The sequence below is a fragment of the Lemur catta genome, chromosome 12 (genome assembly GCF_020740605.2).
Source record: "Lemur catta isolate mLemCat1 chromosome 12, mLemCat1.pri, whole genome shotgun sequence".
Lineage (NCBI taxonomy): Eukaryota > Metazoa > Chordata > Mammalia > Primates > Lemuridae > Lemur > Lemur catta.
Window position 1 is genome coordinate 1096620 of NC_059139.1, and position 18155 is coordinate 1114774.

The following is an 18155-nucleotide window of genomic DNA, read 5'->3' on the forward strand; positions in this document are numbered from 1 at the left end:
TTCGCCAGCGGGCGCAGAGACAGATGCGTTCACCACGTCAACAGCTCCCTTTGTAACAAGGGAGGGGTTCATTTTTTCCCCCAAAGAAACTGCATCGGGAGCATCAGCTGCAGCTGGAGTCCCCCTTCTCCGGAGGGAGCTGCTGGCTTTACATGGAGAGGGCAGACCAGAGCTGGCCCGTTAGCACGCGCAGCCCGGCCCCCTCGGGCCCTGCGCCGTCCCCACCAGCGGGAAGGCCCCCGCCAGAGGCAGCCCCTCGATCTCAGACTTCCTCGCTGCTAGAACTGTAAGACTAAATTCATTTTCTTATAAATTACCCGGTTTCCTGCATTCTGTTATAAACAACAGAAAACAGACCAACACGGCCGTCTGCTGGAGTCCTGGGGAGGTCAGGACGCACCAGCTGCCATCTGAGACCTCCGTGGGCCAAGCCCTGCTGGGTGGCCTTGCTACCCTGTGCAGCCTCCTCTGGGCCCTGCCATCCTGGGGTCTCACCCCCCCGAGCAGCCTCTCGTGGCCACGCTGGCCTCGGATGACAGCTGCCGCAGACCACACGCTGCTCACGGCTCGGGGAGGGGTGTTCTCTGGGCTCTGGGAGCGGCAGTGGGCTCGCAGGCCCTGCCTGGCTGACGTGCCCCTGCGCAGCTCCAGCTCCCGGGCCGCTGTCTCCCTCTCGCCGGCACCGGCTGCACCCTGCTCGGGCAGCCATCGTGTAGTGTCTCAGCGAGCCACTGAGAACCTGCTGGAGCCCCTCTCAGCCGCTCAGACCAGCACGATGACAACAGCACACACAACGGGGGCACCGTGTCCACGGATGCGGCTTAAACCGACATTATGGCCTTTCACCCTGGCCTGTCCCCTTAGGGTCAATTGCCACATATGTTCCATGTTCCTGTCCATAAAAATTGGCAAAATCTTGCAGTTCCTTCTGTGTGCATGGACCCTTCTCCTAGGTCATAGTTGGCACCAGCCCTTCGGGTTCAAGGCTGGCTCCTGGTTGCAGAAGGTGACGATGACACCAGGCCTTTCAGGCAAGAGGGGGTAGCAGGGAAAGAGTGGTAAGAAATGTGCAGAGTGATTGGGGACTCACGGCTCTCGATGCGCAGATTCTGCCCCCTGCCCTCTCCCTGCGTCAGAGGCTGCAGGGCTGTGAGTCAGCTGCACCGTGACTCAGCCCGCGGCAGGCTCAGCCTGTCACTCTGGTTTCCAGGAATCGCAGCCCCGTGCACAGTGGCGATAAGGGCTTCCTTCAGGCCTCACTGCAGGAGTGGGGACTGGAGCCCGAGGGCCGCCCAGCCCAGCCCCGTGCAGTGCTGCTCGGACTTGCAGCGTGCAAACAGTTCCAGGCCCCAGGTGACCACAGGTGATAGCTGGGAGACGATTTTGCAACCGCGAGCGAGTGCCCATCCACCACGGGCAACGGGCCCGTCGATGCCTCTCAATCTGATCAGATCAGGAAACCCTTCCAGATTCTGTCTTGGAGGCTCTTCTCTCCCCAGAGTGCACCCGGCAGTCGCATCTCGCTGGTCAGAGAAACTGAGCTGTGGTGACTGTCATGGCACGAGGGCTTAGCAGAGGGCTCACAGTGGCACCAAGGCGAGAGGGGCTGGCGAGGGGCTTCGGGCAGGCTGTGAGCAAAGACCAGGGGACGGCCCAGGCGACGTCAGCCTGAGGCAGGAGTAGGAGCAGAAAGCCACCAAGCAGGGGACACCAGCCGGCCCCGCCATCCTGATGGGCAAGGGGTCCTGCGCCTGCCATCTTTATCTTTGTGAAATCGAGGCTTCCCTTCATCGCTGCCCCCCACCTCTCCTGAGCCCCTCTCACCAGCAGCCCACCCTGGCCCTCCGGGGGACACTGGCTGGTGGGGGAGGCGCAGAGCAGGTGCGACCGCTGCAGGCTGAGGCCATTCCCCCCCGGCTTGCACAGCAAACCCTCCAAGCCAGCTCTGTCGCAGTTTGGACTAAGCACTGTTCTGACAAAGGATACATCGTCTAAAAGCTGCCCCGCTGCAGACTGGGCCTCAGTTCTCTGGGTAGTGCCCCACGTGCTTGGAGAAGGAGCTTGTTGCTCCCCTTCCTGCAGGGTGGGCCTGCAGGGTCCTGACCACGGGTCACGCGTGGTGGACCCGCCCCAGGCCTGCAGGCCCCCACTGCCCTCACTAAGCACCCGTCTAGTTAACAATATTTGATGCCGTAAACTGTTGGTGTCACTTTGGAGTGAAGACATTAGTTATGCCCCTTTCAGAGTGTATTTGATGGGGCGGTGGTGGGGAGGGGAGCATGGAAACCTGAGAGGGGTGAAGAGAAAGTTCGGGTTCACGGCATGAACCTGGGCAGCTGTCAAGGCTGAGTGGCAGAGCTGTGGGTGGACCGGCGAGGACCAACCCCAGTCCACCGGGCAATCCCAGCACTCTCTCCGGACCACTGCGGTGGGCCTTGGTCTGGGGCCATTTCTTTTTAACAGGGCAAGTGACGAGTGGTACAAATATGTAAATGTGAGCAGAAATATAATTCAGAATGTTGCCATTGCAATGAAAAAGTCTAAATGATTATAAAATGACCTTCCAGGAAATGCCTGTAATACCATTTCCCCTCGTCTGCACGGATGCCCTTCCTATGTTACAGTGCATGTTGCTTTCATTTTAAGCATGGGTTTATTCACACGTGCCTCCCACCTCCCACCAGGAGCCCACCGTGCTCCCGTCCTGCCACCCACCAAGGTCCACCCAGGATGGGCGAGGGTCTCGGTGGGCAGGGACCTGCGTGACGACCCACACCCGTCACACCGTGGGTTCGGATGCAGCGGAAATGCAGACACACCCTATGGTCTGGAGAGTCCTGGGGCCGAGGGCGGCAAACCCCAGTCTGTGTGAAGGCCCCGGACAGCACTTTGAAAGGCCTCGGTGCACACAGGGTTCATCGGGGAACCTGTTTGCCTGGTGTATAGGCTTTATGTTTTCTAAAGTAGATGTGTTTGTATAAAAGGCGTTTTTTTTTTTTTTTTTTTGAGACAGAGTGTCACTTTGTTGCCCGGGCTAGAGTGAGTGCCGTGGCATCAGCCTAGCTCACAGCAACCTCAAACTCCTGGGCTTAAGCGATCCTACTGCCTCAGCCTCCCTAGTAGCTGGGACTACAGGCATGAGCCACCATGCCCGGCTAATTTTTTTGTATATATATTTTTTAGTTGGCCAGATAATTTCTTTCTATTTTTTTTTTTTTTTAGTAGAGACGGGGGGTCTCACTCTTGCTCAGGCTGGTCTCGAACTCGAGCGATCCACCCGCCTCGGCCTCCCAGAGGTAGGATTACAGGCGTGAGCCACCGCGCCCGGCCTAAAAGGCGTTTTAAAAGGGGGGTGTTACCTTAAATGAGGGAGGAAAATGTTAAATATCAGGATAATTATTTTGTATTTGAAACCAGAAGAATAAAATTATCTCTGATTTCTACACGTGTTTAGGCTGAAACAAAACAAGAGCGTGATTTGCGTAGTTGGGGAAGGGGCTGCGTGCGCCGACTTTGCTGAATCAGATTCCTCCCCAGCCGCTTTCCCAACCCCTGGCTGATCCGGAGCCCCCGGCCAAGCCAGCCCGCGGCTCTGCAGCCTAGAGCTTGTTTCTGAACAGCAGAAACAGGTGAAAAGTTGCAAGTGCGCTGATAACCCCTCCGCAGCTGCAGCTGTGGGTGAAGGAGCAGTTTGGGATCGAAATCAAGATAAAAGCAAGGACCCCAGGCTCCGCGGAGAAGTGGGGGATGTCTGCCATGCGGGCGCGAGGAATGCCTGGACGCCCAGCGGCTGCTCCCCCAGGGCTGTGGGTCCACTTCCATCCAGTGGGACGTGGGTCACGTTGCCCACAGCCCCCCCACCCCGCACAGCGGCGGGGCTCAGCCTCCCACCCTGTGCAGCGGGGCAGTTGTCAGCTCGCACGGTGTTTAAAGGAGCAAAGGTGGTGAACTCTGGAGCGTGAGTGATTAACGTCCGGGCCCCGCCGTACTCCGTGGGCGGCACAGGCCATAGCGGTGAGGACCCAGAGGGAGTCCTTTGCTGCCCCTGCCGACAGGTTTCCGGGCTGCGTGACTGTCCAGGTGTCTCCTCCCTGCCGCGCCTGGAGCAGAGCAGGGACTGCACGAACACGTTAGGTCTGTGCGTGGGTGTGCAAACCAGGGGGCTCCGAACACGGCCTGGTCCCTGACATGCACCCCGAGAGGCCACGTGTACCCTTTCTCCCTCCCTAATGAAAGCCAGGTGCCCCCACGATGGACAGCGAGTGCCCCGAGGCCGGGGACCAAAGGCTGTGGTGGGCGGCAGGTTGGCACAGCTGTCTGCTTTCCTCCAGGGTGGCGGCTCCCTTCCGTGGCCCCTGTGGGCCGACCTGCCCACCCGGAGGGGGCGTGGCTGCCGTCCCCGTCCTCCCTGCAGGCCCCTGCAAGTGCCCAACCTGGCCTTCCACACGGCCCTCGCCTTGTCTTCACTGGGCGATTGGGGACCTTCTGCCATTTCCACGGCCCTGGATAGCTGTCCCTGGACCAACCCCCAGGTGATAGCCCACCCCGCAGGGGCCTGGAATGGGCCCCACGGTTAACCATGGGCAGGACCAGTTTGCATTATGCAGGTGCCAAGCAGGAAGCCAGCAGTCAACCCCAAATTTGAAGTTCTCCAGACCTGGGCATCCTGACCTCCTCCTTCGGGGTCACATGTTCACAGAGACCTCAGCCTGTCCTCCAGGACAGACGGGAGCCAGAGGGGACTTCAGCAACGCTCCCCCGCCAATCTCAACAACAGCTTGAGCCCCCACGCATGCCGACGACGTCACCACGGGAGAGTTGTCTCCAGAGACCTGGGTCCTTGTGCAGAGGGCCCGTTGGCCACTGTCAAGGCCGGGCGCACCCATCTGTGTGTCTGACATGAACTCTGTCCTTGCCCAGGCGAGTGACATTGCAAAACTGGAGTTTGTGTACAGGCCACTGTCTTGAACTTGGGCTAATGTTCCAGGAAGAGAGTCTGTTACCTAATTCATTAATTAGGGTCCCGTTTGCAGTCTGACTGTGAACGTGAGCCGCCCGTGCTCCGGGATAGGGCCCTGCTCCCTGCTGCGGAGACCATCCTGAACACAGGTCTGGGAAGAGGAAGGGAGGGGCCCCCCACGTGCTCCTGGCCTGAGGGGTTGCACGGGGGGATCTTAGCAGGGCAGCCGTTGGGGCATCACTCCATGCCCAGGACAATCTGGCACAGGAGAGCTGTGCCCATGACCCAGGCACCTCCAGGGAAGAGCCTGATGGGCTCCCTGGCCACGGGGGTGGTCCCAGAATGGCTGAGCTCCTGGGTACAGGCTGGGGCTGCTTCCTGGCCAGCTGGTCAGCACCCTGGGTGCCACTCGTTCAGCCCGCCCAACTCAGGGGTAAGATCCCCTCAGGGGAATCCGCCAGCCGCCCCCACCTGAGGGGGCCCAGCAATAGTGCCCTTGACTGGAGGAGGTCACTCCTTCATCCCCTGCCTGGCACAACCAAATGCCCCAAAGCCATCTGTAGGTGCAGGCACGAGAGGTGGGCTCCTTGCAGACAAGCTCTGAGCCTGCCGGGGCTGCTGCCTCCTGCCCCACTCTCTGCCTCTGCTCCCTCCTCCTGTGTGTGTGCCTGTGCGTGCATTTGTGAGTGCATTGTGCACATGTGTAAGCACACATGTGTGTGCACACGTGTGCGTGAGAGTGGGTGTGCACATATGTATGGATACTTGTGCATTTGAGCATGTTCACATGTGTTTGTGTACATGTATACCTGTACATGCATGTGTGTGTGCCCACACATATGTGCCTGTGTGCATGCTGCATGTGTGAGTGTGTGCATGTGTGTGGGAGAAGGATGGGGAAGAGGGAGAGAGGGACAAGGAGAGAAAGAAGGAGAGTATGTATGTGCATGTGCATGTGTGTGTGCGTGTGCATGCCAGCGTGTGCATGCGTGCGCAGTACCAGCTGCCTCCTTGGCAGTTTCCCCTGGAGAGTCACCCGCCCACAGCCACCCAGGCCTTCCCCAGAGACTGGTCCAGGGCCGAGCCCGCCCTAAGAGAGCCCTGGAGCCTGCAGGGCCCTCAGGGCAGGTGCCACATGTGGTCAGGTGTGGTCAGGATGCCCAAGGTGGGCGGGTCTCGTCTGGCCACACGCTGACCCCAAGCTGGGGAAGGCCGGACGGCACAGCGAGGCCCACTCCACGCAGGCACAGGGACGTGCACAGAGGGCACTGCACTTTTATCGCCACGTGCACCCCGGCTTTCTAGCTCTGCCCTGAGCTTCCTGGCACAGAAGCTAACCTGAGATTTCTCCCTGCCACGCCCAGTTAGGTGACCAAGATGGAACCATCACAGGCAAACACCCTTTCTTGTCATTCCTCTCCTGCCACCTTCTTTCAGGTGGGTCATTGGATGTTTTCCTTCAACCTCTCTTCCCCCAACACTGGGAGACCCTCACGGGTTGGAGCCAGCAGCCTGTGCCTGCCTGGGTGCACTGGGTGTCCTGCGGGGCCTGTGACCCTCCAGGCCTGTCCCTCCCTCGGATCCCATTCCTTCGCTCTGGGGTCTCTGGGTCTTGCTACTGCAGGGCAATTGCCCACACTGAAGACTCTGTTCCACAAACAGACCCGGGGACGCTTCCCACCCCACCCCTGGCCTTCCCCCGCCGGACCCACAGGACTTCCTTGTTGTCGCTGCCCTGCCCCACCTGGTGCCCAGTCAAAGGGAGTGTGTCCTTCCTGGTGTCCTGGCCTTGCTCCTGGCTCCCCCACCTTGGATGCAGCAGCACCGCTGGCTTTGTCTGTCACATTGCACCTGCCATGGCTTCATAGAGGACGAGTGGGAGACACAAAGTCCAAGGACCCGTGGGGCATTGGCCTGCTCAGGTTTCCTGCAGATGCTTCCAGAATCCTGCATGGGCCTCATGCTCCCTGCCAGCCTGGGGAGGTGTTCTCTGCACACGCCTTGTTCTGCAGTCTCCTGGCCTGGCCTGGGTGCAGCTGAGCACCACTGAGGCAGAGCACCCCTGGCCCGCATGTGCTCAGAGAAGGAAGGTCCAGTGGAAAACGGGGCGTCCCAAACCCCATCCATGCGGCTCCATCGGCCGGCCTCACTGGCTTGCTGAGGTGGTACGCCAGGAATGTGCCTTTGAAGGTGATACAACACCTTGGCAAGGATTTAGAATAAGCCCAGGGGACCTCCTTCTGGCCAGGGCACAACTTGCCTTTGGGAGGTCCTGTCCCTCTCTCCCCAGTACTGTTATTGCCATTTCTCTGTGAGGTGACAGGGTCCCTAAATCACATGGGCAACTCTTTCCAGTCTTATCTGAACCAGAACAGCACATGGAGTCAGGGACCCCCTGCAGTGACCCTGTCAGTCCCTGCAGCAGAAAGCCAAAGACCCCGGGGCTCGGAAGGTGCCTTAGCGCCCAGCTTGGGCAGGGGCCCGGGTGACACTCAGAAGCCCCTGATTTACCAGTTCTCACTCTGAGCCTTTGGTGCCTTCCTGCATTTCGAGGGGTTTCATTCCAGTCGTTAAGGCTCTTGGAGAGCGAAGCATCTGCTCCTGAGCCCAGGCTGGGTTCTAGACGTTGGAGCAGCTGCGCCAGAGGGCCAGGAGCAGGTCCCTCCACACCGGGCATGGTGGGATGGGACCCCCTTCTGGAAACCCAGAGTGGGTTTGGCCCATGCCCCTGGGAACTCGTGGAGAGGGCCACCCTCCCCGACAGAAACTGCCGGCAGCTGCGCAGGCTCAGTGGACGCGCAGTGAGGTGAGGAGAGCCCCACCCTCCGCCCCAGGAGTCGGAGTCCCTTGGGAAGAGGGTTCTGTTCACCAGCATTTCTTCATAAACACATGCCAGTCATGCTGGAGGGCGGACCCCCCACCGGGTTTCCCCTCCCGCCTCCCTCCTCCCCTCCCCTGCCCCTTCCTGCCCCTCCTCCCCGGCCCCCACTGTTCTGGGTCCCTGCCCACCGGCTCTTCCACAGCGGCCAGGGGGCACTTTCCCTCCTGGGCCTTGGCGCCTTCCTAGCATGTCCTCCAGGGAGGGGACAGCCTGAACGGGAAGTGACTGGCCAGGCAGTGGCACCAGGCAAGGGTGAGGTGTGCGGGAGCCCGCCTGCCTCAGCCGTGCCAGTGCAAAGGACGTGGTCTGAGGGCAGCTCACAGCTTCTCCTCTGATGGTAACTGCACCCCGTGTCCCCAGGATGGAAGCCTGTAAGGCCTGCACCAGCGAGAGGCCACCCTGGGCACACGGAGGCCACTGCGGCCAGCTGGATGTCACTGGGGAGGGACAGAGCCCAGTTTCCCTTGTAGGAGGCAGTCTGTCCAACCTCTCAGCAACCCGAAGGCCCTTCTGCTGAGGAAGAAGAGGGCGGGAGGCTCTAGCTGCTTCTCTTTGTTGGGGGGGGGGGCAGATGGGGAGGGAGGAAGAGAGACACAAAGATTATAGATTATTCTAGACAGGGAGAGGGAGAATGGGGGATGGGGAGAAGGGGAGCTGGAGGGAAGAGGGGACAGAGACAGGCACAGGGAAGGGGGAGGGAGACTGGGTCTCATCAGCTCTGCAGCCAGGGAAAAGTGGGTGGCATAAATCGCGTGCATAATCCCAGGAGACGGCCACTTTAAATCTTAATTGGTTGCCTTTTAAATATCATTTAAGGGCTGGCTTCCCTGCCTCTCTCTTTGGTTAAGAAGGTGTCGTGTCAAACTCTATTACCTTGCCGGACGTCTCTCCCTTAAGTTAAAAAAAAAGAAAAGGAAGCAAAAAGAAAAAAATGGAATCATCAGCCGCTGTTGGAGGGGTCGATAAAGCTTTTAGATTTGGAGACGTTTTCTGGGAGCCCATTTCCTGCGGCTAAGAGTTGTTAATGGGGCTTAAGGAATTATCTTAGGCTGGGCCGGTGGAGAGCCGTATATTTCCTGCGCCTGTTCCCTTGTCGGGTCTGAATATGCTGCTGTCAGACTCGCTTAATGAAAAGTAACGCACCGCTGATTACAGTTTTATTTGGGCCCTATGTAAAGAGCGCCGTTAATTCAGCAGCCCCTCCTTGGTGGGTTGGAATTTGCCACGCCTGAATGGCTGAGGCAGTCCCCAGCCCGGCCCTGGCGCCTTCCAGCCCTTCCTTGACAACCTCCCTGGGAGAGAAGTGGGCTGCCACCCTTTCCCTGTCCCCCCGACCCCGTAGACAGCGACCTTCCACGAGAGTCCACTCAGACACTAAAATTCATTCCCCTGTGTCCTCACCGCTTTGTAGACACTCCACACTGCGGGAACCAGCCTCACCCCTGGAAGATCGCCAGGGTTGGGTAAGGGTGTCTAACGCAAACTTTTCAGACTGCCCCCAAGGGAAGGCATGTGGGCCCCGTGGCCAGCTCCAGCTCAGGGTGTCGTGGCAGCCCCTGGACTGTGGCTGAGTCCCCCCCACTGGGATCTCTCTCTGACACAGGCTGAAGTTCACCCCAGAGCCACTGCTGTCGGGGTCGGGGCCCCTGCAATGTGGGATTCCACGGCCAGGGCCTTGGGGAGGGGAGGGCGTGGGGCACCAGGGACGGACCCCAGGACAGTAAGCTGGGGCAGCAGCAGGAGCCCTCTGGGCACTGGGTTGGGCCCAGAGGAGAAGCCCCAGAGCCCAGAGCAAGCCGGACCCTGCCTGCAGCCAGGGCCAGAAGGCCCAGGTCCAAGCTTCTAATTTCTGCCTCCACAGCCCACACTGCGTATCCACACGGCCTTCGTCCCCAAACCTTGTTTTTGCAGCAAATGCCTGGCTTTGTGTGGGGCTGAGGTGGGGGCCGCTAAGGCTGCCGCCCTGGCCACATTAAAATTCCCGGCGCCCCGGCCACGCTCAGCTCTCCCCGGGGACTCCACTTCCGCTCCTGCTGTCAGGTACCCTTGACTCTATTTCTGCCCTTTTATCTATTACAACTAATTCGAGTTCTTTTGCCCTTTTCAGTCTAAGACGTGGGCTTTCTGCAAAGCCTCCCCCTGCCAGCAAGCTCTCGGAGCGCGGAGCCTTTAGAAATTGAGGGGTTTACTGTCAAAATGAAAATTTCACTTCAAATTATCTTGGCTGATGCTGGCTCGCCAGGCCGGGGGCTCCAGCGCAGCTTTTGACAGGCGCATCAGCGCGAGCTTCCGACCCGGGATAATGTCATCCGCGGAGCGAAAGTCAATATGGTGACGGCGCAGCGGATACAATCCAATTACCGAGCGCCGGCCAGGGCGGGCCTGGGGCCAGCGGCCGCTCGGGTCCCACCCCCCCAGGGTCGGGGAGGTGCAGGGCCCGCCGCAGGGTCCCAGGCGGGTCCGGCCACTCTGGGGACCTCGAGCGGCCCGGGCGTCTCGGTTCCGCCGCGCTGCGTCTCCCTCGGGTGTGTAAACTTGCCCCAGCGCTGGGACCCGAAGGCCATCGGCCGCTTTCCAGAGCGTCCGGCCCTCAGGGGCCTTTCCGGGGCCTAGGACCCCACAGGACCCTAGCTAGGTCCCACCCAGCCCCAGCGGCGCGGAGAAAGCCCCCTCTTAGTGTCCCTGGAAGGCCGCCCGCAAAAGGGTCCTGCGTCTCCAGTTGGCGACACCGTGGCTGCCAGTCTCTGTCCCGCCACAGGCAAGGGCCACCATCGCCTCCTCGCCGCACCCCCTCGGGCCACTCCGACCTTCCCTGGGACACCTGGGACTTTCCTGAGGCCCAGTGGTGCCTCTGGCGCAGGGCTGGCAGGCAGCAGAGAGCAGGGGTCTCCCGCGCGCCTGCGGGGTCGGGGATGCGGGGAGGCAGGGCGGGAACCAGCCATTGTCGCCAGTCTGAGTCATCGGCCGGGGTGGACTCCACGGCCGAGCTGGGAGTGGGGGCTGGGTTCCAAGCGAAACGGCGGGACTGCACCCGAGCTGCTCCGGGGTCCCGTCCCCAACCCTTCCCGCCGCCGCCCTCCCCTCCCAGCCCGCCTCCCTCGGCCGCCTCCGGCTTTCCCAGCGCTGGGAGCCAGGGCGGAGCGCGCCGGGGAGGGAGGGAGGCGGGCGAGGGCGCGGTGGGCAGGCAGCGGAAACCCGCTCCCTCGCCCGGCCCCAGGCACAGCCCCCAGGCACTTAGAAAGATTAAAAGTTATTCTAACCTAGTCAAAGAAACCCTTATTTTCTCAAACTTCTGGAGTGTGGTAGTAGTTTGAAAGTGCTGGGATTCACACCCACTTCTATTATGTTCAACAGAATCCTCAAATTTTACAGGTAACTTCTATTTAAAATGGCTTTACTCAGTGTAGGGTTCAGCAAGCGACTTTACGGAGGGGTCCGTCAGCACCCACCCCACCCCACGCCCTCCCCTGGGGATCAGCAGGGCCTTCTCTGGAGAATTCTCACATCCTTGGTTTGAAATGTGTTCGTTTTGCAATGCAAACACCATCACTAGGTTTTATTGGTTTTGCTATATTAGCCTCTGAAGCAGGCAATTATTGGCGTGAACATACATTTTAGAAAACATAACTTTATCGAGTCAGGAGTGTGCAGGAGTGTAAACTGGGTGGAAGTGCTGTCGGTGAGGACGACGTGCTGAGGATGGAGTCGGAAGGTAGACAGGCCAGCAGTCTGTGCGGGGGAACACCGGCATGCTTCAGACCCAAAGGAAACCGGAAACAGAGCCTCGGAACTGAGCCGCCTTCTCCATGTAAACTTTAGACCTAAACTCCGTGCTCCAGGGTGGCTCCCTTCTGCTGGAGAACCCTTCCTGCCAGTCCTGGGTTCGCGGATGGCCCAGGACGACTCCTGACCCCGTGGAGAGGGAGGACCTGGGTGACAGCGCGCGGGGCTTGTTCATGGTCCGGGGAGACCGAGTTCTGATCCTCCCTCTCCGGTGGGTTGGCGGCTTTACCATGGCTGCGCTCATGCCTTCCTTTGGAAACTGGGTACAAAAATAGTCTGCGTGGCCCGCGCCTGCAGCCTGAGCGCCAGATCAGTCCTGGGCTCGGCCAGTCTCAGGCGCAGAAGGGTTTGCCGCCCGCCTTGGGCAAGGAGAGCAGCTCCCTGGCGGCGCCGGCAGCCGAGGCGTCGTGGGGCGAGGCTGGCGGAAAGGTGCGCGCCAGGGGTGCTGTCAGCACGTTGGCGCCTGCCCCCAGGGAGCGTCCCAGAGGCCCTGGGTCCAGGAGGGCGCCCTTGGCGGTGGCCCAGGCCTGGTTCAAAGTGCTGTGCCTGAGAATGGGGTCGTGGAAAACTCCGTCCACCCAGTTTCTGAGGCTGGTTACCGGGGAGTCCTGGTGCCTGTCCAGGGCACCGGAGCGGGGCGGGGCCGCAGGCGAGGACGTGGCGCGCGCGGAGGACGCGGCGGCAGGGGCGGTGGGGACTTGGCGCTTTAGCATGCAGGACGGAAACTCAGTCTGGCTCAGGGCGGTGGTGGCGGCCGCTGCGGTGGCCGTGTGGGCCAGCGACCAAATGCGCGGCTTGGCCTCCAGGCCTGCTGTCGCCCCGGCCGGCACAAAGCCCAGCTTGGCCTCACAGGCCTGTGGGCCGCCTTCTACACCCGGCTGCTGCTCGGGCCCCGCTGCGCTCCGGAGGCAGCTCCGGGCCCTCTCTAGGTCCTCGTCCAGGGCGGCTCCGCCACCGGCGGCCAAGGGCATCCGGAGGGCACCCGAGGCCTCCTTGCCCCGGCCGTCAGGCGCGGCAGGGACGCGCTCCAGGCCGCCGTCTAGGGGCTGGAAAGGCGGCTTCAGCTCGCACTCCGGGGTCTCCGCCTCCAGTGGGTCGAAGTCGTCCAAGTCACTGAGCTCCAGCGCCTTCTCCTCTTTGCCTACAGGCTCTGCCCCGAGAGAGCACGTGGCGGGTGGAGGGACAGAGGGTGGCCGGTTAGGCAGATGCCCCACCCTGCCCCGCTCCCCTTCCCTCCCCTCCTTTCTCCTCTCCTCCCCACTCAGCCCTAGCAGCCAACCTCCCAGCCCACCTTCATTCTTGGTGCTTTTGAGGGGCTCTTCCCGCGCCTCCTCCTCGCCCCCCTCCTCCTCCTCGCCCTCCGGGTAGGGTCGCTTCTCGTCTGCACACTTGTTCCGCGGCGGCCATGTCATCTTGTTCTCCTTCTTGAGGCGCCGGCGCGCGTTGGCGAACCAGGTGGACACCTGCGTGAGCGTCATCTTGGTGATGATGGCCAGCATGATCTTCTCGCCCTTGGTGGGGTAGGGGTTCTTGCGGTGCTCCTGCAGCCAGGCCTTGAGCGTGCTCGTGGTCTCGCGCGTGGCGTTCTTCCGCCGCGTGCCGCTGTCCATGGTTCCGTACCTGGGGACAGGCTCTGCCATGGGCGCAGGCTGCGGCCCTCGGCGCCAGGGGCGCCTGAGCAGTCGCGGTTGGGGGTGGGGATGGGGGGTGGGGAAGGCAGCCAGGGGACCCTGGGGAGGGCTTTGCTTCCCCTTGCTGGGGTTGTTTATGGTTAGAAGACCCGGGTCAGACACAGGCTCCAGCCAGGCACCACTGCCCATGGGCAGTGCCTTGCCTTTTGTGGCCCAAAGACAAGGATAATCTTTATATTTGATTAAACTTACAGGGAGCCTGGGCTCCTTCTCAGGCCCCAGAGGTCACAGCCTCTGTCCCTGTACAGAGATATTTCCTCCAAGTCCTTTATGGGGCTTCTCTCCTACACCTGTGATCCCCAAACCATAAAAAGATATCACAGAGATGTGAGCCCCACCCTACTATGCAATGCCTGTGGGTAACAAGGGTCATTAATGCCCATGGGGAGGCAGAGCCCAGGGGCCTAAGTGGACTTTCTTTGGTTGAATTTGTAATGCTTGCCCCGTGGAAGATGGAGTGTGCTGTCCCAGTGGGCATGGGGGCTCCCCTGACTCCCCTCTCTGGTCCTCACTACAGGGAGCAGTGGGCTCGTCCCGACACTGTGACCCAGGCTGTGCTTGTTGGTGGAGGAAGGTGCCCCAGTGCACTGGGCCTTCCAGACATGACGTCACGAAAATCACAGCACAGCAAGGACTTTTGGAGTCCAGACAGCATGGGGGGCGAAGTTGGGGGAAATTGGGGCTGGATTTTAAGCACCAGGCTGGGCATAGGCTCCCCAGGAGGCCAGACCAGATGGACCACAGAGTCAGGTCAAGCCCGATGGGAGGAATGTCCCTTTTCCTGCCTGCCCACCTCTCAGAAGGGGCATGGTGGTGGGGCTGATGACTGACAGTGCGGAAGGCCCCTTGGGCAGAAGCCAGTGCAGAAGGGTCGGGTGGCCCACCTGTCATAGGGGTACTGGCCCAGGGCCGGCTCATATGGGTAGTAGGCAGCGGTGGGTGCGAGGCCCGCGTGCGCAGATCCTGTCCCGTCCTTGGAGTCAAAGCTGTTCTGTAGGAGCCAGGAGTAGGAGGTTGCACCTTCCGGGAGGCAACCTAGCTCCAGTCGCTCTCCTAGGCCCCCTCACTCCGACACCCTTGGGGCAGACCCCCAGCAGCCCTACCCTGCCCCGGCCCGTGACCCTGAGACTCTCCTTCCAGCCCCACTAGAGAAGGAGCCCAGTTCCTGCCAGCTGGAGAAGCGGCCCCCAAACGTGGAGTGGAGTGAGGACTGCAGAGCTGGAGGCGGGAGCAGGGAGGGAGGGGAGGAAGAAAATGGATCGGGGAAGAGAAGAGGGGAGGAGAACTGGGGGTCTGCCTAGGGTGGGGGAAGGGCGAGGAGCCAGGTAAGAAAGTGGGGAGGAGGCGACCTGGTGAGTGGACTGGGGGCAGGCAAAGGGGAGATGGGTGGGGAAAGGGAAGGGATGGAGGGCAGAGCAGGAGGGCGCGGAAGCAGGGGGGTGCGGACAGCAGGGGGTGGCGAGGAAGAGGGAGGTGGCAGGGATACCCCTGGGGCTGGGGGAAAAGGAGGGGGGAGACCGGTGTGGCGAAGAGGGAGAGGGAGGAACAGGTCGGGGGAGGGAGGAGGGGGTGGAGTGAGCAGGCTCAGACGGAACCGGGGCTCTCAGAATTTAACCGGGAACTGGAAATAATGAGTTAAACACCCAGGACCCCCTGGCGGGTCACCCTGAACCCTGGGGGCGGGGGCTCCGAGGCGCCAGGCCAGGAGGCAGGGTGGAGGAGTCAGAGCGCGCTCCTCCACCGCAGCAGTCTGGGTCAGGGGACTCGCGCCCTGAGGCAAGAGCAGGTTTGGCGGAGCAGGGGCGGGGCGGGGGTCTGGGATGCCCCTTACCAGAGAGTAGAAGGCCGACGCCTCGGAGCCGTAGGTCACGTAGTTGCCGTAGCCCTGCGAGCCGCCGTAGGGGGCCCCGTAGACGCTGAGCGCTGCGGCCGAGTTGAGCTCGTGGCGCGCGGTGGCCAGCAGCCGGCTCTCGTAGACCGGGCAGTAGACCGACGCCTGGGCGGAGGCGGCGGGCCCGGAGTCGGCCAGCGTGCGGCCGCCCGACTCGCAGCACGTGCTCAGGGAGTTGGTGGTCATCAGGAACTGCGGGGAGACGCCGCGAGGAAGGCGGGCGCCGGGCGTGAGGCTGGGGCCCTGCGCCTTCCCCACCCCTTGCACCGCCCACGTGGCCGTGCCGCGTGTCCCCTGGGCCTCCAGCCGTCCGCGCTAGATCGCTGGTCCCTTCCTGCCAGCCTGTGCGCACCCGGCCTCCTCCCGCAACGTGGGGCCAGCCCAGGCCTTCACACCCTCCCGGGAGGGTTCCCAAGGCCTTTCACGCCATTCTCACGCTCGGTCTGCTGGGCCTAAGAGCTCCCCGGGGCCCCGGGCTCCCCTGGGGTGCAGCCTCAGAGCCCAGCAGTTGGAACAGCGGGGGAAAGGGGGCCGTGCAGCCCGCCCGTCGGGTTTCTCAGCGCCTGTCTCCCCGTAGGCTCGGCCCGCCGACTGGGCACAGGGGGCGCGCGGCACAGGCCCTGCTAGCGGGAGGGTGGGGGGGCACATGGGGTTGTAGGGCCTCATCCCCGAGGCCCTCGAAGGGCTCCCCTTACCTGGGGAGCCGAGGAGTAGGGGTATCCGAACTGCGGGTAGGACATGGCGGGTGCGGCGCAGGGCTAGCCCGCCGGGCCGCAGGGTCCTGTGCGGGGGCCGGCGAGGCGCAGCCACTGCTCCGGGCTGCGGGCTTCTGGGCGCTGGGAGGGCGAAGCAGAAGAAGCGGTTAATTCATCCGCACGCTCCGCAAACTTTTCTACCCGGGTGGCGGAGCGCGCCGCGGTGGCCGCTGCGATTCTTTTAGCTTCGCGTTCCGGAGCCTGGAGGTGGCTCTGGGACCGACCGGCCTCGCAGCGGCGACAGAAATACATATTTTGCAAAAAAGAAAAAAAAAGCGAGTCGCGCGAACCCGTCAAGTCGGATGTGCGCGGCTTTAAGCGGCGGAGGCGCTGACGTCAGCCCCACGCCCCGCAGCCGGGCCTGGCCGCGGACGGACGCGCGGGTCACTCGCCGGCCGGGCGGGCGGGGCGGGCGGGCGCCGCTCCGGGCCGCGAACGCGAGAGGTCCGTCCGGGGAGTGGAATCGCCGAGGAGCCGCGTTTCTCCTGAGTCACCGGAGAGCGGAGGCACTTTTAATTAGAAATTAATTAATGAGCAGCTGCTCCTGCCCACACCACTGTAATCATTAGTCTCAATTACAAATGAGACCTTTGAAGGGACACACGAGCGGGTCTTCAGCGCACATGTAATCAACAGTTAAAATTAGCCCGGCGCGGGCGCGGCACGGCGGCAGCGCGCCCTTTCGAAGGAGGCCCGGGCTCCGCAGGCCCCGCGCGGCTGCGGGAAGGCGGCGCGGCCGGGCGCTCCGCGTCACTGTTGTTCCGCGCGGGATCAGCGACGCCCCCAGCAGTTCCAGCCCTGCGCGAGCACGGACTTTCAGAACCAACTGCGGCCTCAGGAGTGCCCGCTAGTGAACTCAAAATGCCCGCAGGTGTGTGGGTCTCCCGGGCGACACCCCGGGACTGGTGGTCCAGGTACTGCCCGACCTCCCCATCTGGGCGGCTGAGTGACCCCCGGAGGACGCCGCTCCTTCTTCCCCACCCCGGGTCATTTAAGATCCCGTTCTGCCCACCGCCCCCGCCTCGCCTCCCATACTTTCCTCCCCATCCCCCTAGGTGGCTGCTTGGCCTCCCGCTTGCTCTCGAGGCTACGCCAGGGACTTGGAGACGTCCCTGCGCGCTCGGGAAGAGCAGGTTCGCCAACTCGGCCGGGGCCCCTCTCGCTTTGCGCGCTCCTCCCAGCGCCCCGCAGGGATCGGTGCGGGGGAGGGGCGTTGGGTGCTCGGCCGAGGGGCCCTCCCCTGTGGGTGCTGCAACGGTTCCTGCCTGGGACGCACGGAGCGCCCGGGGCGGGGGCCGAGTGCCCAAGCCAGGACTTCCCCAGCCTGTACGGGTCCTGGGAATTTGCCCAAGCTCAAAGCATAGGCTAGCGCGCAGGCGGCAAGGGGGCGCTGGGCCACTCCCAACTCGCTCCCCGCCTTTTGCGCCGCCGCCCTCAGGGGGCCAGGGCTCCGCTCCCTCCTGCTGCTCTCGCCCCCTGGCCCGGCCTCCCGCGGTGGGCCGGGAGGGAAGCAGTGAGCGCCAGCGCTGTGCAGACTTGCTCGGAAAGATTCCTGGGTCCAGACCTGTGAATCGCCCCAGGGTCACCCTCTAATTAATGATGACGTTCCCGCCCTCTCCCCAGCTGCAAGCCTGCCTCCCAGAAACGAAATCCGCTGTCTGACAGCTCGGTTGAAGGTGATTGATGACTATCTGGAGACCACAGTGCACATCATATAATATCTGCTGCGTAATTGCTTTAATTTACAGATGAAAATACGAGTTCTCGGTCGCGTTGGACCGAAGCCGGCCGCGTCCGAACTGCTTGCAAAGGGAAACCATCGGAAATAATGAATCGCCAGCCGCTCCATGCAAATTATTCAGACAGTTTAGCGTCGGTAGCCGCGAGAGATATATAAAGAACACGAGTCAAATGACATTAATAATTGTTTCTGAATTCTGTATTGATTTCCTGGTAGGCCGTGTTTATTTCTTTCTCACCTGAATCGCTAATATCACCTTCCTGTAAATAATAAGAAACTAGCCACCGGGGCTTCTCCAGTGGAAATGAATCTCTCAACCCCTCTGCCTCTCCGCCGGCTCCTCCCCTCCTCCACCGCCTCCTCCCAACTCCTGCCAGTTTTCCTGCTTTGCCTCGGCTTTTGCGGAACGTCCTACTTTCCATTATTTATTGTTTACAAACAACTGACTCTCTC

The 18155-nt window shown here is 61.8% G+C and overlaps 1 protein-coding gene across 1 annotated transcript; it reads right to left on the reverse strand.

Annotated features, from left to right (window-relative positions):
- Positions 1 to 11400: 11400 nt before the first annotated feature.
- Positions 11401 to 15392, reverse strand: IRX4 (iroquois homeobox 4). Its single transcript, XM_045565785.1, has 4 exons — positions 15147 to 15392; positions 14200 to 14306; positions 12916 to 13244; positions 11401 to 12774 (listed from the first exon to the last, which is right to left on the reverse strand). Exons 1-4 carry the CDS (start codon positions 15390 to 15392, stop codon positions 11957 to 11959), a joined length of 1500 nt encoding a protein of 499 aa, XP_045421741.1. The 3' UTR covers positions 11401 to 11956.
- Positions 15393 to 18155: the final 2763 nt, after the last annotated feature.

Bases quoted from the DNA above. Each gene is read 5' to 3' on its own strand.
- IRX4 (XM_045565785.1), bottom strand. From the start codon at position 15,392: ATGACCACCAACTCCCTGAGCACGTGCTGCGAGTCGGGCGGCCGCACG. The intron at 13,245-14,199 runs GTGGGCCACCCG...GCCTGTCCCCAG, and splicing joins GGCCAGTACCCCTATGACAG to GTACGGAACCATGGACAGCG. The intron at 12,775-12,915 runs GTGGGCTGGGAG...CTCTCGGGGCAG, and splicing joins CAAAAGCACCAAGAATGAAG to AGCCTGTAGGCAAAGAGGAG.